General features: G+C 48.4%; 1 protein-coding gene across 6 annotated transcripts in view; it reads right to left on the bottom strand.

The window, feature by feature from the left end:
- The window catches only part of MRVI1 (murine retrovirus integration site 1 homolog), a 119,613-nt gene that overhangs the window by 53,111 nt on the left and 39,800 nt on the right, over window positions 1-26,702 (bottom strand). The window contains exons 2-9 of one of the 6 annotated variants that reach the window (XM_023189979.2): window positions 25,009-25,166; window positions 6,734-6,837; window positions 6,105-6,175; window positions 3,681-3,854; window positions 2,890-2,967; window positions 2,114-2,166; window positions 1,851-1,895; window positions 106-723 (exon numbers count right to left, since the gene is read on the bottom strand). In XM_023189979.2, the coding sequence (XP_023045747.1) occupies window positions 106-723; window positions 1,851-1,895; window positions 2,114-2,166; window positions 2,890-2,967; window positions 3,681-3,854; window positions 6,105-6,175; window positions 6,734-6,837; window positions 25,009-25,166 (1,301 nt within the window). Of the gene's footprint in view, window positions 1-105; window positions 724-1,850; window positions 1,899-2,113; window positions 2,167-2,662; window positions 2,665-2,884; window positions 2,968-3,680; window positions 3,855-6,104; window positions 6,176-6,733; window positions 6,841-25,008; window positions 25,280-26,702 lie in introns of those variants that run through there. The other 5 variants (XM_023189980.2, XM_023189982.2, XM_023189983.2 and 2 more) reach the window with 5 other exon arrangements.

Genomic DNA, 26,702 nt, shown 5'->3' with positions numbered 1-26,702 from the left:
CTGCCCTGGCCAGGGGCCCTAAATTTACTTTGTTCAGCCCTAAGGTCTTCAGCCCAGGGGGTACCTGGAGTACACATTCTGCCCAACTGGCCCCCAGGAACCCACCTCTCGGAGCTTGGTCAGTTTCTGCATCCGCACGGGCTGCACTTGTATCTGAAAGTCTTTGAGTCCAGGCGCCTTGGCCAGCTTGCCACCGGCTTTGCCTGCAAAACGCTTTTCTTCCTCTGCCAGTGGCAGCTTGGCAAGCACTTTCTGCAGCCGGGGGCCAGGTTCTTCAGGTCCACTGTCCCAGGAGAGCCCTCGCAGCAGGCGGGGGCGGGACACAGTGGGTGGAAGCTCAGCTTTGGAGCCAGCGTTGGGCCCCATCGGCTCTCCAGCTGGGCTTCTCCCCTGGGGGGCTGGGGGAGCCACTCCTCCCGCATCCTGGGTTGGACTTCTCGGCAGAGGGCTGCCCTCCCAGGCCGTTTTCAAGAGCTGCTTCCCCAGCTCGCTCTCCACAGGGCCAGACTGAGGGCTGTTCAGGGCCATTTTCCCACTGCTGTTTGTGACAGGAGCTAGGCCTTTGGGTGTGGTCTCCCCGTACTGGAGGGGATCGAAGTTTTCCTTTTGTTCTATTGCAATCTCTTTGGACTTCTCAACTGGAGGAGGACGAGGAGCCAGCCTGCCCTGAGACACTTTCCTCTGGTCATTCTGCTTCCTGTCAGCTAGCCCTTTGGGGACATTCTGAAAAAGACAAGGTAGAACTGGAACCCTGGGGGCAGGTTGAGGGGAAACAGGTGGGGCCACTTCTGCTGTGGAGTCTCTGCCCCCACACACCTTGCTAAGGGGCCCATTTGTATAAGTGTGTATGGGGTATGAGTGGATGATGTGGAAGGAGAGGGCTTCTGCCTGAGGTTTGTAAAACAGCAAAATGGAACCTGCAATTCAAAACCAGCCAAGAATTACCCAAGGGATAGGAGCTGAGGAAACTTGAATAGAAAGCAGCTTTGGCCCTAACTCAGTTGCCCCAGATCTAGCCTTGGTGCTGCTTAGCAAGGCCCTTAACTCTTAGGGACCCAGGTTGGTGAACCCTCTGAAATTATGTATGTATATATCTGTGTGTGGAGGGGTGTTTTTCTAGGAAGAGCATCCACAGCTTTCAATAATTTCTCAGAGTTCCATGATCCAAAGAGGTTAAGGATCATTGGATGGGGTGATTCTTGCAAAGGTGATGTCTTCCCGCTCAGAAGCTCTAAGATTCTGCAGTGTTAGTTTACTTTGTTCATTCCCCAAGGGAAACCTGGGCTGTGAGCAGCACATGGGTCTGGGGGTCTGTGTGGATGCCTCATGTGTGCTGAGACTCTTCCAGAGGACTGTATCCCCGACCCAGTTCCAGGTAACACTAAATTCTACTGCTGGGCTTGAAACACTGAGCATGTGGGCCCCTCGCTGTGAGCAGGGTGGGGTGCTTCTGTTGCTCATCAACAAAGATGAGGTTTTCCCAGCTTCTTCAGACAGAATCCCAGGCAGGGGCTGGCGCTTTCCTGCCCTTTCCACTGGAGCTGACAGGAGCCACCGTCTCACCTGGCCTGGAGGTCCCCCTTGTCTCCAACCAGCAGCCTGACTAGGGGTCAGCGCTGTGAGTATTGCCTCCACGGAGTTCATCCCCCTGAATCCTGCCTCCCCACCCCTCCGCCTTAGACTTCTAGTCACTATAGGGCAGGGGAATCTGCTGTTTTCCTGGCCCTGACCCTCCACTCATACATGTGCATGCACACACACTTGAAGGCTGCCCAGGGGCCAGCCTAGGCTTCTAGGAGACTGTGCCTCCCACACTCAAATCATCCAAAGGGAGCAAAGCTCAAACTCACAGGCTCGCCAGGGTGAGGTGAAGAGATGTCGGCCTCATCCCCCTTCTGCTGGAGAAGGTGAACAGGAGTTAGTCAGGAATGGGAAGAGACCATGTTTCCTCTTGAAATATCCCCAAGGAGGCCCCCTAGCAGTGGTGTTCATGCCCTCCACCCAGCACCCTCATCTCCAGTGGGTCACGAAGGGCCTCCTGGTATTCGGAGTAAGGGGAGAGACCCACTGGCATAGAAAAAGCCCAGCAGGGGGGAGGGGTGGGTCCTGTCACCTGTAGTGGCGCTCCAGGCAGAGGGGATGGCGGGCCACTGCACACATCCAAACCTGGAAGGGTCCAGACACTAGTGAGTGAGGCCCAGCAACCCAGGCCCTCAGCCGTGCTTTCAGCCACATCTCCCTCCCCAGACTATCCTCCCTTCACAATCTCAGGCCTGGAAGATTTGCTGACTACTTCCCATGTGCCAGGTTCTCAGGTGGGCCCTCACCGAATGTTCACAGAGACCACAGGAGGAAACTGAGGCACAGAGAAATCAAAGTCTCATGGCCAGGAAATGTCAGCACTGAGATTTGGGCCCAGGCTGCCTGGCCCCGACCTGAGCGTGCCCCGCTGTACTGATAGGGCCAACTGCCCTTCCTGGCACCCTCCCCCTTTCCTTGTTGGCTGGAAGGTGTAGCTCTGGGCACAGCCTAATGAGAGGGAAGAAGTCAGACCCCAAAGAGGCCTTTCCGTATAAGCTCTTGGGGGCTTCTCTGAGCCTCCCTGAGCAAGAGAGGCTGTCCTAGTCCCCTTTCCCACCCAGCCTTCCTGACCCTGGGGTACATCTGCCTCTCAACACAAGGCCAAGACACTAACAGAAAGTCTATCTGCCTCCTCTGGGTGGCCCAGCAAAAGCCCCCTGGAGAGGGGTCTTGCTGTGGGTGTGAAGGGGTCAAACAGAGTTCTTGAAGGGGAAGCCTGCAGGCTGGCAGGCATACTGATCAGTCCAGGCTGAGTTGCCACCCAGAGCAAGAGGCAGGGCGGGAAGTCCCCGGGCAGCTGGGCCTCACCTGGCGGGGTGGGGACTGTAAGCGAGTTGCTTCGAGAGGATGTAGGAGAAGCGCTGGGGCTGAGGTTTGGGGAAACAGCTGTGAAGACAGACACAAATTGGCTGGCATTCATGAAGGTTTAGGACTTCAACCTGGCAAAGATCCTTTTAGGTATTCCCAGGCCCTGGGAACTGGGTCTGCCTTGCTGGGCTCAGGGGCTGATGCTGGACTGCCATATGATGCTCCTGTTACAGCCCAACCCCTCCCTGCTGCTGCCCAAGAGAGGGGTGTCCTCAGGCCATTTGGGGGTTCGAGGATAGAGTCACACTCCTCAGCCCGTCTGGCCTGACCTCAAGGCACTGTCCAGAAACTGAGGCCTGGCGTTGGTTGGCAGGTACAGCTCCAGGGGCTGCTCCTTCTAGACTTCCCAGGGTAGCCCTGACTTCAAAAGCTCCCCTTGTCCTCCTAAGTATACTTACACACTTGCCCAACTTTTTACTCAGGAAGAAAAGTGACTCTAGCATAGAAGAAGCAGGAGGATTTCTGGGCCCAGGAAAACGTTCCCTCTAACCCAGAAATTCCCCGTAGACCATCTCCCCTTCCCCAGAGGACCTAGGATCCTTCCCAGCACCTACAGTTAGAGATCAGGGGAAGGGAGCCCAGGACAGAATCCCTACCTCTGCTGAGAAGAGCAGGCGAGTCCAAGGCGACCTCCTCAGAGGTGAGGTGCCCCCTGCAGCTGGTGCCAGGCCCTTCTCTCCCCACCCTAGAGGGGCTCAGGGTAGCCACCTGTACATCCCGGCCCACCCTACCTGATGGGGAGTCTCCGGGGCTGCTCCTGGACTTCCTCCCACGGCGGGTCAGGAATCGCTCACTCACTAACTTGGCTTCTTCCAGCAGCGCCAGGTTTTTCTTCTTGTCCTCCTCTGAGATGCTGATATCTGGCAGCTGGTCGTTCACCAGGTCAATGATGTGCCCCGTGGGGTCTGCAGAAGGAGGGTGAGCTGGGGTGAGAGCCACTGCATCCGTGGCCCCAGGCTGAGGCCATGCCACACCACGCCTCATCCCAGGGACTCTGCCCACAGCTGACCAGACAGCCAAACCTCAGCCCAGGGCCATCAAGAGAGTCACATAGGGACAGACAGTGGCTTCCTCTGCAGGCCTGGCCCCTCTGGCTTATGGCCTGTGGTCCTCCATCACAAATGGTCCTGGAGCCATCTCAAGTTCACAGAATTTTCCTAAACTCTGTCGGGAAGGGAAGGTCACCCAGGAGCCCTACCTCTGGCGCCATCTGCGCCCCCAGTGCATTCCTGCTTCCGGTCTGTTTCTTTCACAAGCTAATGCGCTTAAGGTTTGTGAATAAAAGAGGGAGACCAAAGATCATCAGCCACGGCCACAACCCCGTGACCACCTTCCCTCCACTCACATTGTTCACGCTCGTTTTTCTCCAAAACTGCCCCTCTGGATGAGGTGGGTGAATGGCACCACCTCTCACTCGGCTGCTCAGGATCACGGGAGTCATTCCCCACTTCTCCCTCTTCCTCCCTCCCCCAACATCCAATCAGTTGACCAAGTCCTCCCTGCATTTACCTATAAACATCTCTGGAGCCTGTTCCTCATCTCCATTCTTGCTCATTAGCTTTTTTTTTTTTTTTTTTTTTTTTGAGACAGAGTCTCACTCTGCGGCCCAGGCTGGAGTGCAGTGGCACAATCTCGGCTCACTGCAACCTCCGCCTCCTGGGTTCAAGTGATTCTCCTGCCTCAGCCTCGCTAGTGCTCGTTAGCTCTTACCTGGACAACTATGTCTGCCACCTAAGAGGTCCCTGTCCTCAGGCAAGCCCCTCTGTCCCATCCCCCACTGCCTATCAGAGTGGTTATCAGAGCGACATCTGGCCAAGCCATTCTCTACCTCATCTCCTGGGGATTTCTCATGCTCCTCAGTGTGGTATCCAAACCCCAAACTGGTCTCAGCCAATCTTGCTGGTCCCACATACTCCCAAGTCCTTCCACTTCAGCCCTGCTGGAGTGAACAGCTCCCATTTCGCCTCCATCAGGTTCTATTCTTCTTTGGGCAGCAGCTCCTTGGTTTTCACTTGATGAAAACCCCTCTGATTCCCCATTAGCTAACCCCCCTCCCCTGTGCCAAGAGTGGGAACGTGGACCAGTCTTGGCCAATCAATGAACCCAATCCCCTTGGCCACAGAGATTGGCTCAGGGATGGCCATGTGAAGCCATTGAGAGGCAATCCTGGTGTGGAGTATATGGGGAAGAGGAACTCTCTACTGATGGGGCGTAAGCTTGGAGTTGCTGGTAGCTGTTGGCCACCATGTGTTGAAGAGTCTGCCAAGAAGAAAGCTAACACACAAGAAAAAAGGTTGAAGAGATGGAATGGGACTATTGCTAATAATCCACTTTGAGCACCTGGATCCAGCACTACCTGAAATCACAAGCGCTGGCTTTTGTAAATTTTTTTTGGTGTGAGGTAGTTTGAGTTGGGTTTCTATCATTTGAAAAAGTCCCAATTGGTACACATGGCAGAGTTTCAGTTGCCAGCAACATGCTCCATGGAGGTTCCTGCTCTTTCAGTGTGTTTCATATTCCCCCTGGCATGCCCTTCCTCCCTCACCTCTCTGTCCAGCTCTCTAAGGCACAACTCAAATGCCACCTCCTCTGGAATACCTTCCTAAAACTTCCTCTCCCCAGAGAGACTTGCTCGGTCCCCTTCTTGCCTTGGCTGGCCTAGCTCTTCTGTGCAGTCCCTTATCATACGGGGTCCCAATTATCTGCTCATTTGTCAGTCTCTTGAGCAGCATTAAGGCAAGGACCAACTCTGTATGATATCTACAGATCGTGAGCCACCATCTGGGGGCGAGCAGATGACCAGGGTAGCTGGTCTTACACTCAGGCACCCACTCCAACCTGGATGTGGGCCTCTCTAGCAGAGGCTGGAGGACTCTGCCCCCTAAACCTCAGAAACAAGCTTTACTCAGCTGTTCTTTCTTTCTTTCTTTGACTTCTGCATCTTCCTCTTCGTGCCCTGGTCTTGTCTTTTGAGCAATGAAAACTGAATTACATATGTTTCTCCTAGACCCAGATGGGCTGATCTACCCTGTCCTGTTGGGTGTATAGGGAGGGACCACCTTGAAGAGAAGGAGAGAGTAAGGGGTCAAGCCCAGCTATGCTGCCAGACCTCAGTCTTTCTACTCAAACATGACTTAGATTTCCCTGGTCCTTACCCACAGATGTCAGGGAGGCAGTGGACACCTTCAAGTGTCGGTGAGAAGGCCTCTTGTGGGGACTGTGAACTCTGAAAGACAGAACAGTCATCTTGTTCAGAAAATCAATCCACGACTTGAAAATAGGTGAAAAGATGCCTGTATATTATTTCTTTCTTTCTTTTTTCTTTTTTTTTTTTTTTGAGACTAAATTTTACTCTGTCGCCCAGGCTGGAGTGCAGTGGCGCAATCTCGGCTCACTGCAGCCTGTGCCTTCCAGGTTCAAGTGATTCTCCTGTCTCAGCCTCCTGAGTATCTGAGACTACAGGCATGCACCACCACACCCAGCTAATTTTTGTATTTTTAGTAGAGATGGGGTTTCACCATGTCAGCCAGGTTGTTCTCGAACTCCTGACCTTGAACTCCCCTGCGGTGATTTATGCTTTTCTTAAAGACTAGCCCTTTCCATGGGAGGCCAACAAATGGAAAAATTCCAATTTCTCTCTCGTATTTTGAAAAACTGCTTGATTATAGTTTAGTCAATAAAATGATACAAGAAAAAAGAAAAGATTTATTTAAAAATATAGCTGTCAGATCCTCATGTTCTAGGACATATTGTTCGTCACAATGCAAGGATCAGGCACCTGTACCTGTTGGCCAGGATTTTGTCGGTTTCTCCTTCTGGTGAAGTGGCATCCCCAGTCAGGACAATCGTGGGGGGTGGACTGTAAGATATTCCTGTGGTAGGAGGACCCTGCTGGTTTAGAACAAAAACACAGAGTTAGGCTTGGGCTGGTGGGAGCTTCCAGGGGCAGGAGCCAGAGCATTTATTCTCACATCATGATGATCAGAGCCATCTTGATTAGGGGACAATTGCAGTTTACTCTTTATTCCCCCAGCTTTATTGAGGTATAGTTGACAAATAAAAATTGTATATATTCAAGGCATACGATGTGATGTTTTCATTACCTCGATATAATGTTTTTATACAATGTCATATATTCCAGGCATACAGTGTGACGTTTTGATGTGAAATGATTACCACAGTCAGGCTAACTAATATATCCACCAACTCACATAGTTACCTTTTTGTATGGTGGACAATACTTAGCAAATTCCAAGTACACAATACATTATGCTGTACATTAGATCCCCAGAACATATTCATCTCATAACTGAAATATTAAGTTGAATCCTTTGACCAACATCTCCCCATTTCTCCCACCCCCAGTCACTGGCAGCCACCATTCTACTCCCTGTTTCTGCAAGTTTGACCTTTTTAGATTCTACATATAAGTGAGATCATGCAATATTGTCTTGCTGTGCCTGGCTTATTTCACTTAGCATAATGTCCTCCAGGTTCACCCACATGGTTGCAAATGGTGGGATTTCCTTCTGTTTTAAAAGTTGAATAATATCCTTGTGTGTGTGTATGTGTATGTATACAGATACAATATTCTATTGTGTATATATTTTTCACATTTTTTAATTCATCCATTGACAGACATTTAGATTGTTTCCATACCTTGTCTATTGTGAATAGTGCACACATACAGGTTATTTGGTTTACTCAGAAAACAAAAAAGATAGGCAGTTTCTCCTTTATTCCCCCAGCAGGCTCTCACCTGAGCTTAACACAGTTCACTATTCATGCACTAAGATTAGGGACACTACAAGCTATCCCTCGTTAGTTCTCACTAGCAATGCAGGAAAAGAATGATACAGAGTCCTCAGATTGAGGCCAGCCTGGCTAGGGAAGAATGATGGCCTGGAGAAAACGTAGTGGCACCCACACACCCCTGATGTTCCATGACAGTCCTACCTTTGGGTAACTTTGACATTTCAGTAATCGTAATTTGTTAGAAGAGACTCTCCTGGAGTTCTCCATCAACTTAAGAGGGTGCCTGTCATTTTCCTTCTCCTCCTTCCCACCCCTTTGACTGGCATGTGCTGCCACTGCTCCCTCTGTGAGCACCCGACTGCTTTCGCCAAAGGCCTGCCTCCGAGCGCCCCAGAGCGTGTCGCTGACACCTCCACTATTGGTGCTGCCTCCTGCAGCTTCAAAGCAGTGGGTACTCACTGTCCCTATTGCCACTTCCCCTGGGGGGCCAAATCCTTCTAGAGCCCCTGCACATGAAATGTTTTCACCTCCACTAGCCCTGCTGGCGGAGGGGGCTGCTGATGGGCTGGAGCCTCTGGCAGAGCCAGGCTGTGTTCTTGAGCCCTCGATGCACAGGTGTTGGTTCCCTGCAAGGTAGGGAGGAGGCCCACTCTCCTTTTGACATTATGCCTTGTTGTGAAATAGGTCTCATACTGCTATCTGGACTTCTTAAGTCCCACAATTTTAGTGAACCCAGCTTTTCCCATTTTCATTTTCATCTCTTCCCTTGTTTGGCCCCAAGCATAAGGCCACATGAGCTGGAGAAGTCTGGGTGAGAGTCTAGCCTGGGGAGCACCATGCTGCTACTCTTGTGGAAAGGATGCTTTTATGTGGAAACTCAGAGCCAGATCTTTGAGGAGATGTTCACGGGGCTCTGTGTTCTTATCCAGGAGCTCTTCAGTGCAGGGAGCCACAGTGGCTGAAGGAAAAGGAGGCACTCAGAATCTCCCGGGACACGGAAGGGAAGCTTGGGCAGGGACATGGGCTGTGTAGAAGCAGTAGGAAGCAGCACTGCCTATTGGAAGAGTCAGACAAACCTGGGCTCAAATTTCAACTACTAGCTGTGTGTCGTGGACAAATTATTTAACCTCTCTATGCTCCATGATTATAAAGTCTAACTCACAAGGTTAGTGTGAAGATTAAAAATAACATTGATAAGGTACCTACTGCGTGATTGATATTTTTATTTATTTAATTTATTTAGTATGGAGATGGAGTCTCACTCTGTTGCCCAGGCTTCAGTGCAGTGCCACAATCATAGCTCATTGTAGCCTCTGCCTCCTGGGCTCAAGGGATCATCCTGGCTCAGCCTCCTGAGTAGCTGGGACTACAGGTGTGCACCACCATGCCTGGCTGACTTTAAAATTTTTTTTCTGTAGAGACAGGGTCTTACCATGTTGGCCAGGATGGTCTTGAACTTCCAGAATCAAGCGATCTTCCCATGTCTGCCTCTGAAGGCACTGGGATTAAAGGTGTGAGCCACGATGCCAGGCCATGATTGATATTTTTAATGTGCTAGGCTTCTAGCATATGATTAATATTTTAAATAAATGTTTATATTACTTCAGATTTCTTTCTCTTTCATTCAACAAACACTTTACGGTTATCCACCATGTGCCAAAAGCAAATTGAGATATGAAGAGAAGACCCTCAAGGGCTCGCAGTCAAGCAAGGGATACAAGGAAATAACTCATAATAAATATAAGGTAACAAGGGACGGACCACATTCTGTGAAAGTTCAGAGGAAGGAAAAGAAAACTCTTTAGTGAGAGGAGTTGAAGAAGACTCTATAAAGGAGTGGACTTTTGAGCTGGGTCTTGAAGGATAAATAGGAGCTTGGACAGCAAAGATGTTAGAGGCCAGGATTCGGCCAAAGGGAATAGCATTAGCAAAAGGCATTACTGGGAATCAGGGATTTGTCAGTGTAGCTGTTGCAGGTGCATGGACTATGACATGTGAGATAGGAGAGGTCAGGGCTGGGGGAAATGTGAAACTACAATAAGAGATTGAGCCAGCTTCTGAAGGACCTTGAAGCTACTCTAATGAGTTTGGTCTTTATGGTTTTGGAGATGGGAAGTCCTGAAGGTTAGGCTTGAGAATAGCTTAACTACCCAAAGGGAAATACAGAAATGTTGACAGCAGATAATCCATGCATCCCTCTATTCATACTGGTTGAGATGACAGAAGAGGCCCAGTTATTAGAATATCTATCATCCCCTATAGGAATTCTGAGGAGTTCCCTGGTAAATTGGAGCTGTGTCGCTCTCCATTTGGAAACCTAGAGTTGGCCAAGAGGGAGTGACGAGAAGTCAGCATGGTGCTTGTGGCTGAAACCAAGACTGGCTGACCTGTCCTCATGACCCCAGAGCTCCAGTCCCTCCGAGGACAGATACCCATCCTTCTGTCAAGGACTCCCCCTAGAAGAGACATCCAGGGAGTTTTCTAAAAAGCAACAACTCATTCTCTGGATAGTATGCCTTGAGGGGCTGGTGACAAGCTTGTCCTCCTGTGGCTTTATCCCTCCATTCCTATAAGGGTAAAATGGCCAAAGGCCTGCTCTGTCTCACAGGAAGATTATGCAAGTAAAAAGAAATGACGAATGTGTATACACTTTGATAAGTGTCATATGGTCTATAAGTACCCTTGAGTCATGATCATTATTAAAATTAACGATGGTTCTATTCAAAGTGAGCCAGTTTTTCCCATCTTTTGTCCAGCGGGCTCCCTTGGTGGGAGGCCAGCAAGCAGCAGAGAAGCTGGGGGTTTCCAGGGGACCAGAAGGGAGGTGGAACAATGATCTGGGGCCCTGAGGACATGCAGTGGAACAGTATTCACAAGGGCTGGGGAGGTTAAGAAGGGGAAGCAGCGTGTCAAATGGCAGGTGGCCAGATAGAGGGGGCAGCAGCCAGGGCCAGGGGCAGGTGCCAAGCTTAATGGGAGAGCCAAGGAAGAAGAAGGAATAGGGAGTTTTCTACTGTGTGGGTTTTCTGGTGAGTAGGAAGAGCTGAAGTCTTTCCAGAGGAATCTCTTCACATCATTAAAAGGGAGTAGCATTAGCAAAAGGCATTACTGGGAATCAGGGATTTGTCAGTGTTTCTGGCAGGTGTGATCTCTTGGATGTCAATTAAGCAATGAGCATCCTCTGACACATATTCTGAGCTCAGAGGTGCAAATTAGAGACCCATGTGCCTGTTTGCTAGCAGTGTTTACAAGTTTTTAAATTAGTTACCAATGTTCCATAATTGTAAGAATTCACATAAAGGTCTGGATAGCCTGCTTTTCCTTAAACTGAAAAGATGAAACAATCTTGGGCCCACATTTCTGCAGAGTAACCCGGTTTGAGCTATCCTAAATTGGCTTCCTTCAGTGATTTGTGCTCAAAGGCATCTGAGTTACTGCCCTGTGTCATGTAGTTTTCATCCTGGCCTGGTTTTCTAGAGCACAGGAGGTTTGTGCTTAAAATCTCTCCCGCCCACATCATCTGGGCAGCCTCATGCCTATCACCATGGGAACGCCAATGGAAACTCTGACTGTGCTTATAGCATGCACAGGCTTCTTTCCCTGGATTTTATTCTGACCATGAAAATTTGAGCTCTGAAAGTTGCCTTTTTCATGTCTGTCATATTTAGAGAATTTCTTTCTTGTATGAGTCCTCTGATGAACAAGAAGAAATGCAGTTTGGCAAAAATATCATTTTTACATGCATTCTATCATATGGCTTCTGCCACCCCTCGTGGTGGGGCTTTACAAACTCCTGGCATGCATTGATGAGGATGAGCTATTTAAAGTGGCAGGAGGGCCAAGCGTGAGCTAACTCCATGTTGTAGTCTGAAAAAATAATTGTGGTGGTGTTAGAAGAGTTATAGTATGTATCCATTTCCAAGAGTTTCATATATTCAGGCTTCTAAATAAGTAAAATACATATTTTATTTTATTTATTTATTTATTTTGAGATGGAGTCTCACTCTGTCTCCCAGGCTGGAGTGCAGTGGCATGATCTCGGCTCACTGCAACCTCTGCCTCCCGGTCAAGCAGTTCTCATGCCTCAGCCTCCCGAGTAGCTGGAACTACAGGCGTGCACCACCATGCCCAGCTAATTTTCATATTTTTAGTAGAGATGGGGTTTCACCATATTGGTCAGGCTGGTCTCCAACTCCTGGCCTACAGTAATCTGCCCACCTTGGCCTCCCAAAGTGCTGGGATTACAGGCGTGAGCCACCACCCCTGGGCTTTGTTTATTTATTTTTAATCTTATTGACACTATCTACTTCTCAAAGCAATTTAAAGTAACCAACAATAAAATATAAGACATGAAAACATGAGACTATATAAATGGGGGAATGATGGATGATTTGACAAACATAAATATCCCGCAGACAAAGAGAAGCTCATGCTCCTAACTGTCTATGGTTAGGGGTTGTGGTTAAACTATTTGCCCTGAAACCTAATGAAGCCATGATCCATGTGGCCCAGTCTTTGAGAAGGCTCGCCTTACAGAACTGTTCAACAGAAACAAAACCAACATAGAAGGAACTTCATTCTGTACTCTCACCTTTCAAAGGACATGGAAGGGGAACAAATCTTCACTCCCATCCTCACCTCTCCTCTGCCTTTTTCTCTTTCCTTGACTTTTCTCATGCCCCGCTCTCTGATGACTCTTCCCCTGCTTGCCTCGCTGCTCAGATCCTCTGTCTACCTTCTCTCTCAATTTCTACCGCTCCAGCCTTTACTCCCACAGCTCCATCTAGTTATTTTTTGTGCAGATTATCTTCATTTGTTCGTATGATTGACTCACAAACATTTACTGAAGAGTCTTGCAGAGCAAAGACCTTCTTGGAGAAGAGAGGGGCACTGGGCTGGCAGTGATCAGATTCTGTTTGGCATCCAAGAAAGGGATGTACTCTGTGAACACTCCCACATTATTGGACCTTATTCTGTCCATTCATCCAGCAAACATTCATTGAATGCCTGTTGCGGTCAGGGTCTATGCTAGGGTCTGGGAAGACAAAGATGAACTGGGCAGGCCTCTGCAATGCTTCTTATTCATTAGCATGATGGAATGGAGAGAGAAGGGGAAGTAAACTCCACTGTTATTACTAATAGTGTCCTTGGTGTTGATACCTACCAGGTAAATGGGTACAAGGCACTGGAGTGAGCTGCCTTCTGATAGGAACTTTCTCTGCTTGCTGGCTAATGGCTACTTGAAGCAAAGCTCTCCTGACTATAGGCACCTCACTGGGGAGGAGGACCAGGGCAGAGGTGCTCACACAAAAAGGCAGAAACAAGCCATGGGTGGCAAGTGCCAGGCATGTAACTGCAGACACTCACAATTCCAAGTGGCTTACAAGGCAGGAAGCATAAAGCAATCAGGGGGAAATCCTCTAAACCCTTGATGGAACATCCTGGAAGCCTCTTCACGCTTGCCTTCTAATGTGTGCAAAATACCCAAGTCATAAAATCATAGTGTTATTTCCCTCATCAGCTCACAGAATCATTGAGCAAGCTCTGGGCGACTTCTCCTTTTCTGCAAAACTGTTTTTGTGGGAACATTCAGGTCTTGTGGAGGTTGTTTTTCACTCTATCAGGGACTGGGGAGACAGTAATCCAGGAGAGAGTGTGTGGGAAGATTCTAGGGGCCCTCTGGGGTGAATTCTGCCAGATTTTAATGCAGTGCACACACGCATCCCTGCTCCCGTTCTGAGCTGCCAAACACAAGGCAGGCATTCAAGAAAGCTTGGGAGAACCGTGAGACCAAATATCATTGGCCAGGCAACTTACTGGCTTAGGGGCTTCCGGGCCTCAGGCTCAGAAGTCACACTACCTTACGGCATACTTTTTAGCTGTATAACCTTGGGCAAGTTACCTTGCCTCCCTGTGCCTCAGTTACCTAATCTGTAATGGAACTATCTCACAGGGGAGTTATAAGAATCAAACAGGTTGATATAGAAATAGGATTTCTGGATAAAGCACAGGATGTCCCTGTTATATTTGAATTTCAAATGTACAACAAATAACTTTTTAGTATAAGTGTGTCTCAAATATTCCATGGACATAACTATTATCTCTCTCTCTCTCTCTCTCTCTGTCTCCCCTGAATTTAGCTATGTGCCCAGGCTGGTCTCAAATTTCTGGGCTCAGGTGATCCTCTCACCTGAGTAGCTGGGACTGCAGGTGTGAGCCACCATGTACAGCACATAATCATATTTTCATTTGCCAAATCTGGTAACCCTAGGTGGCAAGCCTGTGGAAGGGCACCTAGCGCTGAGCAAATGCTCACTAAGCATTAGATGTTATGTTCCCTTATTATTCCCTTTGGGATTGAATTAATGACTTTGGCATTTGGTTTTGAGAAGATTGTTACTCTTAGTTCTGGGTCTCATCAACCATTTGGAGTTAAATTGGGAGGGCCCAGCATCTCTCCTGTGGCTTCTGACCACATAAGCCCAAGTGATGAAGCTCTAAGGCCACCTTCACCCGGCTCCACTCCCTGTCTCACCCTCTGCATCTCAAACCAATCACTGCCCTTCCTGGGTTACAGACATGGAAGTACAGAAACAAACGTGGCTAGAGGGAAGTGGCAGTTACTCGGGTCCACTGTATGGTGGGCCCTGTCCCAGACCTTCCTTGTGTTTTCTCACCAAATCCTCCCAGAAACTCAGTGAGTAAACCTCAGGACACCATCTACAAATTGGGGGTGATAATACCTCTGGAACTCACAGAATTGTGAACGGGAAATGAGAAGATGAAAGTGAAGGCCACGAGCATGGAGTAGAAGATTGATATCTTTCTTTTTTCTCTTCTGCTTTTCTATTTTTGATCTCAACTTTATCAATGCAAAAATTGACTTGTCCAGGGCTGTGCGACTTGTAAATAGTGGAAGTGACTGAACACAGACTGTGTCCTTCCCATGACACCATGCTGCTCTTACAGCTGCATCCCCAGTCTTTGGTCTCACCTCCCCTGGTTCCTGGTGCCCTGCTGGCCTCTGACACTCTTATTCTTCCAAGCTGCACTCTCCTTCGCAGAAGGTACCTCTTCCTCCAGGAAGCCTTCAAACCAGCACGAGGCTGAACACACAGCTGGAGAAAGGGACAGCAGGGGCAGAGGATGCCGTTGGTTCACTGCCCTTCTCACTCATCCATGGGCCCAGTCTCCTCGGGGGTCCATTTCCCTTCCCTGGAATCAGCCAAGCACTGAGGTCTAGGTCATCTCCCAGAAGCTCACCCTCTAATAAGCCAGCAAGCCACATTTTGTTTTCCTTAAATAAATCTTATAGAAACATTTAAATGTTTATTTCACTCGTAAATTCTCAGGAATGCACAATAGTTTTCCTAACTGCTTGGGCACAGGGATAAATATAGGCCAGTGTCATAGATGGGAATATTAGTTTCCTTTCCCCAGAGTCACACGGCTAGGCTCGGACTAGGAAACTGTAAGGAATAGCTCCAGCCCCAGCTCCAGCCCACTCCAGCGCAGGCAGGCATTGGGGGTTTAGATCCTGTAGATGGGCACTGGCAGATAGCCCAGGAGAGGAGGACCTGCTGGGAGGCAACGTGGGCTAGTGAAGAAGTTGGGTAGGCCTAGACCAGAATCCCACCTGGGTGACCTTGGGCAAGTTACTAGTTACTGAACTTCTCTTTCATGGTCTTAAACATTATATAGAGCTAATAATCACTATTCTCTAGGCTTGTTTTAAGTATTAAATGAGAGAAAGCAATAATAATGACAGTGAAGGTGCTGGTGGTGGGTGGGCACTGTGAGACTGTACCCCCAGATCCCTGTCTTATAGCCTGGAGGGCAAACAGGGACTGCCTTGGTAGACAGGAGATCCAGCAGCAAAAGCAGCCAGTGCTCTTACAACAGGATAAAAGGACTCTCTGGGCCGGGTGTGGTGGTTCACGCCTGTAATCCCAGCACTCTGGGAGGCCAAGGTGGGTGGATCACAAGGTCAGGAGATCGAGACCATCCTGGCTAACACGGTGAAACCTCGTCTCTACTAAAAATACAAAAACAAAATTAGCCGGGCATGGTGGTGGTCACCTGTAGTCCCAGCTACTCAGGAGGCTGAGGTGGGAGAATGGTGTAAACCCGGGAGGTGGAGCTTACAGTGAGCCGAGATCACACCACTGCACTCCAACCTGGGCGACAGAGCGAGACTCCATCTCAAAAAAATAACAATAATAATCTCTGGGGACTTGAAAGAAAATTATTATCCCAGCGGCAAGTCCTAGGGGCACAGGAGAGAGCAGAAGTGACTCTGCTGAGGTCTGCTGGACATGGGACTCCTCTCTGCCAAGCACAGAGGGCCAGTTCCCTGGCTCCCCGAAGGCTCTGCGGTGTCCTCCCTTGCACCAAGGGCCTGCCCTGCCTCTGGTGGATCCACTTTCCTGCCATTGTTCATTTATTTCTAGAAGTCAGGGATAAAGAACAACTGCCTTATTGATCACTGTTTTTACTCTCATGCCAACAGACTCTGGGAGTGTGGAAAAGCATGCAATGTGTGTTAGCTTTATTCCAAGGAGAGTAACTCAGCTAATCGTTCATCCATCATATCTTCTATCCTCCCTTCCTTCCTCCCTTCCTAACACTACTCCACCCTCCATTTATTCTGCTTTTTAACGCACTCATTTAATCATCTAGCCAGCCAATTATCTACCCAACCTATCACAACACAATCAAGCATTCATCCACCTTTCTACCCATCCCCCCCTCCCTCCCTCCCTCCTTCCCTCCTTCCCTGAGCTCCCACCGCATGCTGGAGTCTATGCTTATGGGTGGAGATACACATGTGAAAGGCACAGTCTGTGGCCCCCAAGTAGCTCACACATAGCCTGATGTGGGGAGACAGAAAAACAAACAACAGCAATCTGTTTCATTTGCTTACAACAGGAACTAAGGGAAAATAATTGTAACATGCATCTCTGACTAACCGTAGCCATCAACATTTCTAAAACACTTTCTGCCTTGTTTTAGGCACTTCCACAGCTAAATTCTCACAGCTCTTACCCTGTGACCAGAACCACTAGAGGCCAGTCTAGTGGAACTGTCCTCTTGAGCTCTTTTTTGTAAGGATGGGGCATCAAGCACCTGCTTCCCATGCCTGGGGCCTCTGGTGTCCTTGCCAGGGCCAGGAAAGGAAGGACAACCTGGCAGGATGACATCAGCAGGAAACTTGAGTTTGAATCTCCATTTGACCACAGCACAGCTAGGTGATCTTCGACAATTACATAAACTCTCAGAGACTCCATTTCTTCATTTATAAGATAGAGATAATAATATCTACCTTGGAGGGATTAGACCACATACCAGGTGCCCAGTATTTGCTACCATTATCTTGTATATCAGATACTAATATTTTACTGATAATTTATTTTATTTTATTGAAGGCCTTAATTGAGGCTGTTCTTGCACAGGATGTGATAAGTGGAAATGAACTCAGAAGATGAATTCAGAATCCTCGATGGAAGCATCCAAGTACTTCCTGGATTCTGGTGATTACAGTGCCCTTACCTGCCTCAGTTTTCTCATCTATAAAGTGGGATAACAATCATGCCTGTGTCTTGGAGTTGTTGTGAGTTGTTATGTGTAAAGTGCCTAGAGCAGTGCCTGGCACATGGGAGGCACCGTATGAGGGTTCTCACTGGGAAAGTTGGGGGGCAAGGGGATCCCTACTCTACACAGTCCTTACCAGGTTCCAGGCGTTTTACATGCTTTGTCTGTTTCCTCTTCATCTCATTCCTGACAGATAATTGGTCCTTTGGGTCATATGCCTTTTCTCCAGTGGGGGAGCACACGGTTCCCAGCGAGTTTCCAGGGAGGTATAGGCAGAACCTCTCTGTTGGCCAGTGAGGACAGGGCTTGAACAGCCAAAAGGAGTCAAATGGATAGAGAAGTTGGCAATCTGCCTTCAGCAGTAAAGTATATGGCTAAACTCGAGATACTCCCATGGACAGCACAGAACAAGGCTTCTCCAGGTCCTGATGGGAGAAGGCCGTGGGAGAACACAAGAGCAAATTGGATCCGACAGAACTGGCATTTGGTAGTAAATCTACCAGGAAGTGAGCTTCCTGAGAGCAGGACCTTAGTTAGTTAATGCTCAATAAACATTTATTGAGCAAAATTCAATAAACATTGACTGAGTAAATGTACTTCATTTCCTCAATTCCATATTTATTGAGTGCCTACCATGTGTAAGTGAATAGTCATCCCTTGCCTCTGTGCTCAAGCTCTATTGCATATAATGGGGTATTTTTGGAATAGAAATAAGAAAACAATTAATTATAGCCTATTTCCTCAGCTTACAACCATGAGACAGTAGAATCAGGCCTTGCTATTTCCTTACTATGTGATTTTCAACAACTGGCTTAACCTTTCCAAGCCTTAGTATCCTGATCTGTGAAATGTACGTAGTCATCACTACCATGTAGGAGTGTGTTCTGAAGGTTAAATGCCTAGAAAACACTATGAACCTGTGTGTGAGTTTCTTTCCCTTCATCTGGATGAGATACCTAACTTCTCTAAATTCACGCTTTCATGGGGGTGACTCTCTCTGCTCTGTCTACCTCACAGTGGTTTTGCACTTTCAATGACACATGTGGAAACTTTTTGCAAACCATTTTGTGCTATAGGGACTGAGCACCTCTTGTGAGCTAAGTACTTTGCTCACCACTTTATATATACTATTCTGGTAATTAAAGTCAAGCTGACTGGGTTTGAATTTAGCCTCAGTCACTTCCTTAGCTATGTTACCCACTGCATATTACTCTTCTGTGTTTAAATTCTTTATCTGTTAGTGGGAATACTAATAGTATTCCCAGGAGTATTGTCAGAATTAGGTGAGATAATGTAACATATAAAACAAGCCTAATATGGTGCCTGGCACATAGTGAGTTCTCCATAAAGGTTAGCTGTTGTTAGTGGCTATTCCTATAACTCTTAGTTTCTAGATGAGGAAACTGGGGCAAGGTGAATCACTTATCCAAGGTAGCAGTCAAGGATGTGAAGCCTAAGTTCTTCCTGCTCTGCCATGCTGCTTCTACCTCACATTCCTATGAGCCTTTCCTGTACCTTCTGGAACTCCCGGCTGCTTGGTCATCCTCCTCTTCTAAAAGGACATATGGGTTGACGCTGAGCCCAGCCCACTGACAGAGGGTATAAGCCAGGAAAGGCCTCCTACAACCTTGCTCACTGTTTTTACTCTCATGCCAACAGACTTTGGGAGTGTGGAAAAGCACACAATATGTGTTAGCTTTATTCCAATGAGAGTAACTTTATTCCAAGGAGAGGATATCTACTATCCTCCCTTCCTCCCTCCCTTCCTAACATTAGTCCTCCCTCCATGTCTTCTGCCCTTTAATGCAGTCATTTAATCATCTAGCCAGCCAATTATCTACCCAACCCCAGATTTCTTATGGTGGCACTTATGTCAGTCCCCATTTCTGAGCCAAAAGAGGAGGAAGGCTAGCAGCTCCATAGCCAGAGGTTCTAGGTGCTCCACAAGCAGATCCCTTCCTATCAGGGCCACACAAACAGCACTGCTTCTCCGGAGCACACTCCAACCTCATCTCGTTACTTAAAAGTTAGGGGAGGGGAGGGGCGTGGATGCCACTCATCAGTGGAGTGCTGCAGTGACCTCAAGTCACAAGAGCTACTGCATAACAGGGCTGAGCATCCATGTCTGCCTAGAGCATCAACAAATGAAACACGATGTAGATGCTCGGGGAGACCCAGAGTGTCTCACGTACGTGGCCTAAACCAGGCAATAGCATGGTGGACTGTGTTTCTAGGAGTCGACATGCCCTTCCCCTTCCTCAATGTGTCCATGCCCTTTCCTCATTCTTCAGCCAAGCAATCAGACAGCCCACTCCGGTTAAAGTTGGGCTGTTTGATTACCTGGCTGAAGGAGAATGAGGAAAGGGCATAGACAGGCGTGTGACATGCAGCTTTGGTTGCTGGCCCCACGAGCTTGTGCTCCCAAGGGGCTGGCAGGCAGAAGGGGTTTGGTGGTGCTTTGGCATTCCCCTGACAGCGAGCTCTGAAGTTGGCCCCTCTGAGGTGAGTGGCTTTGGGAACACAGGACAACGTACTGTTGGCCCAGGCGCCAGAGCTCTCACAGAGGACCCAGGGGCAGTAACAGTGCTCAGTGCAGGGTATGGACTAAGCACGGGCTCTGGGGTCAGGCTGCCCGGGCCCAGATCCTGGGCCTGCCACTTATGAGCCATGTGACCTTGGAGGAAGGTAGTTAATTTCTCTATACCTCAGTTTCCTCAGCTATATAATGGGAATGATAATACCTACCATAAGGCTAATTATAGGTTAAATGAGTTAATACGGTAGACAAGTACCTGGCACAGGGTTAGCTATTATTATTAAGTGGCTTTGTGTACAATGGAGGTAGGGGAGCAGGGGGAGGTGGTAGCTGGGGTGCTAGAACTGGTGATATGAAGAGGTGAAGTCTGCTTATGAATTCACACTGACCTGCCTCTGGGGGCTTCTAAAACCCTTTGGAGGAGGATGGGAATTGTTCAGGTGGAAGCGAGAGCCAATGAAAACTGGGCTCTTTCAGTTAACATTAGCTTCTTTGTGCCCGGATGCTGCACTGTTGGGGTGAGTCAGCTTCCTACTGCGGCTGCTGGTCACAGTCCAGGAAATCATCCAGGCCTAGGTAAGATTGCATCTGGAGCCTGGGGCCAGGTCTGGGACCCTACAGTGAGGGGGAGATGGGCTGGTATGTGTCCTGAGCGGAGGTTAGGAAGGCTTTGAACACTGTCATGGGAGCAAAGACTGAAGAAACTAGAGAAAAAGAGACTCTGGGAAGACTTAGAACTGCCTTCCTGCATCTGTAGGATTTCACCCCACTATAGGTTGTATGGAGGGCAGAACCAAGGGAGAGTCTTGAGGGAGGCAGATTCCAGCTTGACCAGGACAGAGCTGGCCAACCAGTGCACAGGCTTCCTTGGGAGGTGGTGAGCTTTTCATTATAGAAATATTCCTACAGATTCCTACACCAGGCCCAGTGGCACATGCCTGTAATCCCAGCACTTTGGGAGGCCGAGGTGGGCAGATCACTTTAGGCCAGGAGTTCGGGACCAGCCTGGCCAACATGGCGAAACCCTATCTCTACTAAAAATACACAAATTAGCCAGGCATAGTGGTGCAGGCCTGTAGTCCTGGTTACTCGGGAGGCTGAGGCATGAGAATCATTTGAACCTGGGAGACGGAGGTTGCAGTGAGCCGAGATCACACCACTGCACTCCAGCCTGGGTAACAGAGCAAGACTCCATCTCAAAAATAAAAAGATATATTCCTACAGATCCCTGAGACCTACCTCAAGAGATTCCAATTCAGTAGGTCTTGGATGGCTGAGGAATGTGGTGTTCAAAAAATTCCCAGGGTGACTGAGTGGGGTTCACATTATAGAGAGCTTTGCCTGCCTGGGCAGAGCTTAGATGTGACCTGGGATTCTTCTAGCACTGGCAGTCTGTCATTCTGTGGTCCCCCAAGGTCCCACGCTTGTGTCCTGACAGCGTCTATTCCTGCTAGAACCCCTTGGCTACAAACTCTTCCCTTTGAGTCTCTCCCTGTTCAAGGGCCAGTGCAGAAAACCCCACTCAGGACATAGCCTTGCGGAGTACATTGTTGTGGGGCTTTTTTTTGTGTGGTATTTGATTGCAGCTTCTGATTAAGGACTGAAGGGTATGTCTGTCTGTGCATGCATGTGTATCTGCGCATGTGTCTGTGTGTGTGTATGTGTGTGTGCGTGCAGAAAGAGAAACAGGATCTAGTCCTACAGATTTTGTGTTTGTGTGTGAGAAGGCCTCGGCTAGTGCTCATGCCAGTGATGGGAAATAGGGGCTGGGACCTAAGGAATCACAACTAGGGCTGGACCCCGGGGAGCTGTAAACTTAGAGGGATGCTCTGTTCTTTGCCTGCTTCACAGACTGGGAATTCGGGCAGGATTGGGACTTCCAGCCGAGTCATCCTGGCCAACCCCGCTTCCTTGGCTGCCTGGCCTCAGATGCTCCCAGGGACTCAGGTTCCAACCCCCTGAAGGCTCCAGGCCAGCTCTTGAGGCCTGACCCTCCCGAGGCCATGACTACCTGCAAAACCCAATGTGGGTTGTCTGGTGGGTGCAATAGTGGGAGAAGCACTTTACCCACCATGCCTGGTTGCCTTCTGAAAAGCTTTGAAATGCCCAGGGCAAGGCAGTAAGGGAAGAGGGCAAAAGAAAGTTGAGTTTGATGTGGACTTTGGTTGGGGAGTCTAAACTGCCCCAGCTTCATAGTCCCTCAGGCTATAGAAGGCACTTGAGGGCTGGGCTGAACAGGCAGAGTCCAGGAGGCAGCAACTAACCCTTGTACTGGGTAACACATAAGAAACCAGCAGCACGGCAAAGTTGACAGACTTGGTCTCAAAGTTTCTTGGCCAAGACAAGGTCTGTTGACCAGAACGTATAGGAGATAGGATTGAAGCCCAGCTTGGTATGACTGCACAGTTTATATTCTTTTTTTTTTTTTTTTTTTGAGGCGGAGTCTCGCTCTGTCGCCCGGATTGGAGTGCAGTGGCCGGATCTCAGCTCACTGCAAGCTCCCTCTCCCGGGTTCACGCCATTCTCCTGCCTCAGCCTCCCGAGTAGCTGGGACTATAGGTGCCCGCCACCTCGCCCGGCTATTTTTTGTATTTTTAGTAGAGACGGGGTTTCACCGTGTTAGCCAGGATGGTCTCGATCTCCTGACCTCGTGATCCACCCGTCTCGGCCTCCCAAAGTGCTGGGATTACAGGCTTAAGCCACCGCGCCCGGCCCAGTTTATATTCTTAAATCCTGTGCTATGTGTCCTCCCTGATAGGACCTGGGCCTCCCGGCTCCCGGCTCCCCTGAATTCCTACTGGCCTTCCTAACCATCATGGTTTCAAAACGCTCATAGGTACAGCGCCGTTAGGTTGGCATGATGAATTTCTAGAGGTTGCCACAATGTGGGGAGGGTTCCATGAGCCTGCCTGCCACGAAGGTGAGAGTAAGGGATACCTGATTGGCTAGTGGGAGCTCCAAATTCCAGTTCCCCACAAGTTCAGTCTCCCTGTGACCCTGAGCCAGAACCAGACTCTTATTAAATAATACATGGTCTCTGAAGGCCCTTCAAGTGCCATGATTCTCTCTGCGCTCATGGGAAATCAAGACTATAGAGAGAATGTTTGCAGGTACTGATAGCTTCTGCATTACTGGGGCCCAGCAGAAGGACCCATGAGGGAAGAATGCATGAGGGAACATTACTTTTACAAATGGGTAGATTCTTAGTGAATATTCTCAAGTTAAGATTACATTTGTTTTCTTACACATTACAACTCTGGGAACTTAAATAACAAACACTTAAAAAAATGGCCCTTTGGATCTCCATATCCCAAACCCATTGGATCAAGATGTTGTAGAACTTGGCAGTCTTGTGGGTGGGGAGATGCCCTTCCCTTGAATGTCTAAGTGACAGGTGTTTATGTTGTCTGTTTTGTGTTTCCTGAGGATATACTTTGAAAGAACTTTTAATTATAAAGCTTTGTAACCAGGAAGAACTTAACTCAATATAAAAGCCTGTCTTCACCGACAGCAGAGGTGCATCTTTGCTGGTCTTTCATTATCTTATATTTTAGGAATGCTTTTATTCTTGGGGCAGCTGTTTGGGGGAGTTGCCCAGGATGTAGGAGCTAGATTTTGCCTGAGAATCTGATTCAAGGGCACTACCATTGTTAGTGAAGTAGAAGGGGCCCGGGATGGCCATTTTCAGAGGAGTCCAGGGTGAGGAGATAAGGATACTAAGGAGATAGAGGCCAAGAAAGTCACGGCCTGAGGGTCTGGAAGCAGTCGCCTTTGAACACAGTTGTGAGTGTCTTGTCTCCTTTCCTTAATCCCCAAGCTTTTGGAACTTGGCACCCTCCAGCAGCAGGACCCACTATTTCCCAGAATGGGGGCCTGGACTTGATAAAACCCTGGGCTGGGCTGCCTGAGGCTGAAGGGCTAGGAGGTTGGCCCACTGTCACTTAGACATTCAAGGGAAGGAAAATCCCCTCACCCCTAAGGCTGCCAAGTTCTGCAACATCTTAATCCCATGAGTTTGGGATATGGAGCTACAAGGGGCCATTCTTTTGTAAGTATTTACTATCTAAGTTCCCAGAGTCATAATGTGTCAGAAAACAAATGCCATTATAACGTGAAAAGATTCACTAAGAATCTGCCCATTTGTAAAAATAATGCTCCACTTACAGATTCTTCCCTCACTGAACAAGTGTCTATCCCACTGGCTCAGTCAGTTTGGACGACTGTTTGATATTACAGGACAATACCGTTTCAATGTAAATCAACTGCAAAGTTCATGAAGTCAAAGAAGACAGTGATGGAGAATTTCACATGCAAGGTCTTTGACCAAGGAGATCAGATAGAGCTTATCAATTAAGTGAAGAAAATACAATGAGGATGATGCTCAAATAGGTTCTTCAAAAGGGAATAATTTGAATATTGAGGGATTGAAAGAGATCCTTAGGAAAATGGATGAAGCCCTTAAGTATTATATTAAACAGACAGAGTCTCTTAATTAGGTGCTGTAAAGTAAAATGTGAAGAGTGTGTTACTATGTGAACAGATCATTTTGCTGGTATAATAAATAAATATACCCACACCAAAATCAACATTTTATTCCTTCTTCAATCTGAAAATTAGTACATAACCTATATTTCGTAATCTGTATAGCTAAAAATAGCTTGTTTTGAATGCCTCATTTGTACAATAAAAATCTCAATGTCCCTTTAAATTAACTTGCTTTCATCATTTCCTTTCTATTATAAAATTTCACTGAAAACCTTTTTTGCTATTTACTATACAATTTTGATCTCCATTTCAAGTGGATTCACTTTAAGTGGCCTTTTCTCATGCCCACTCCCCTGACATAAGAGGTTCTCAGTGCTAATGGTTCTCATCTAAGTCTTTCCCCAGTTTCAGAGGGAGCCTGCATGGTTTATGGTTTGACTTCTGAGGCCTCAGGCAGACACAGCCTAGATGGTTGGTTCTATATCCAGAATATTTGCGGCCTCAGTCAATTCAAATCAATTCAGAGTAATTGATTCCTCAGTATGGAAGCCACATACCTTCTCCAGGTACCCACTGCAACCTACATGAGCTGTCAGCAAACCCTCTGGCCAGCCTAAGAGCTGTGGCCTCAGCCCAGGGTGCTTGGCTTGGCCCCCAGACAGGCTAGCTGAGGGCAGAGAGGGGGCACTTACTTGGCCGGCAGGGCTCTGGGCTGCCTGTGGCTCTCCGGGGGGCTCCTCATCCTCAGGAATGTGGGGCATGGCAGCCTCCTGCTGGGAGTGGCCACGTGTGCCCGGAACCTCCGCTGTGTCAGCCCCAAAGATGCTCCAAGAGGCCTGGGCTCCACAGGCTGGGGAGACGCCAAAAGGACAAGTCAAATCCATTCCCATCCCTGTCCCAAGCTGGGTTCCATTTCCCGGAGCCACAAGCCACAGTGAGAGCCGGCTTGAGTTTGCATCAACACCGGAGGTCAAACCAGGCTAGGCGAGGGCATTTGGAATTTCATTTCCTCCGGCTCTCTGGCTTTGTTTACAAAGTCAGAGGTGACCTTAGAGATTTTGCATCTAATTTGGTCTTTACAGTAAACACAGCTATCCCAGAAGGGAGAAAAGTGCTTCAAACTCCTCAAAGCTGTAGCTAAAGGAAGATACTCCATTGAGATCAGATTGGCAGTTGTTTACCACTTACTGAGCACCTACTGGGTGCCGGGCCTTGTCCTAGGAGCATCACCATGATCTAATTGAATCCTCAAGATGACCTCTGATGTAGGCATTAATATTCCCATTTTACAAATGAGAGAACTGCCGCAGAGAGTGAAAGTCACTTGCCCCAAATCATACAGAGAACCAATAATTTGAAGCCAGATCTTCCTGATTTTGAGGCTGGGGCTCTTTCTGCTGTACCACACAGTGTTCCTCAGCCATGTGCATGGGGAGTAAGGGGTGCTGTTTCCTAACTTCTTCCCTGACACCTCCCCTCATGCTCTTCTTACCCTCAGCACACTCTCTCTCATTTGAGTTCGGCCCTCACAGGGCCTACACCAGCCCTGCTAAAACGTGGAGGCTCAGGCAGGGTGAATTCCGTGTGCCCTGTGCCCACCCCCAGCAACCTTAGATTGACTCTCAGAAGCCAGGCTATCCCCTCCCCATGGTGCAGCAGCCTGGGGCCACTGGGGTCCCAATGCTGATTGGGACTGCAATCAGCATAATCTCATCCACCTCCTACAGTGACTGGCTCAGGGACAGACAGTGGACCCAGCCTACATCCATGAGCTTCCAGTAGTGTTCTAGGACCAGATGTTTTCTCCTGCTCTGAGTGGTGGAGTGTGAAGATTTGAGGCCTGGTGCTACGGACACCATTTTGCTTCCATGAGGAAAGCGAGACAGAATCTAAATGACACACACAGAGGAGGGCAGAGCTAAGGCACCTGCAGAGAAACAGAACTGGAGCCCTGATTAAAGTGTGCCTGAAGCCCGAACACTTTCTGGGCTAGCCAGTTACATGAACAATTAAGCCTCTTGGTGTTGAAATCACTTTGTGTTGGGTTTTTGTTACTTGTAACTGAAAACATACTCCACTACTCTTTCATGCTTCTTGTCTGTCAAGATGCCTAGGAATATGATCCTACCAACAAACGTGAGCCAATGGGTCTAGCTCCTCTGCTTCCTCTTAGAAGAGGAGACTAGCAATGCTAGTTTTCCATAGGAAAAGGCAGGATAGCAATGTAGAAAGAATACAGGCTTTGGAACCAGATATCTGGGTGTGAGTCCTCACTCTGCCACTCACTGGCTATATGACCTTGGAAAGTTGGCTTCATCTCTGAGTCCCGCTTTTCTTGTCGAAACAGAGATAAGAATGCCTCCTGAGCAGGATGCTCCAAGGATGA

The sequence above is a fragment of the Piliocolobus tephrosceles genome, chromosome 13 (genome assembly GCF_002776525.5).
Source record: "Piliocolobus tephrosceles isolate RC106 chromosome 13, ASM277652v3, whole genome shotgun sequence".
Taxonomy (NCBI): domain Eukaryota; kingdom Metazoa; phylum Chordata; class Mammalia; order Primates; family Cercopithecidae; genus Piliocolobus; species Piliocolobus tephrosceles.
This window is presented reverse-complemented; position numbering and strand designations above follow the sequence as displayed.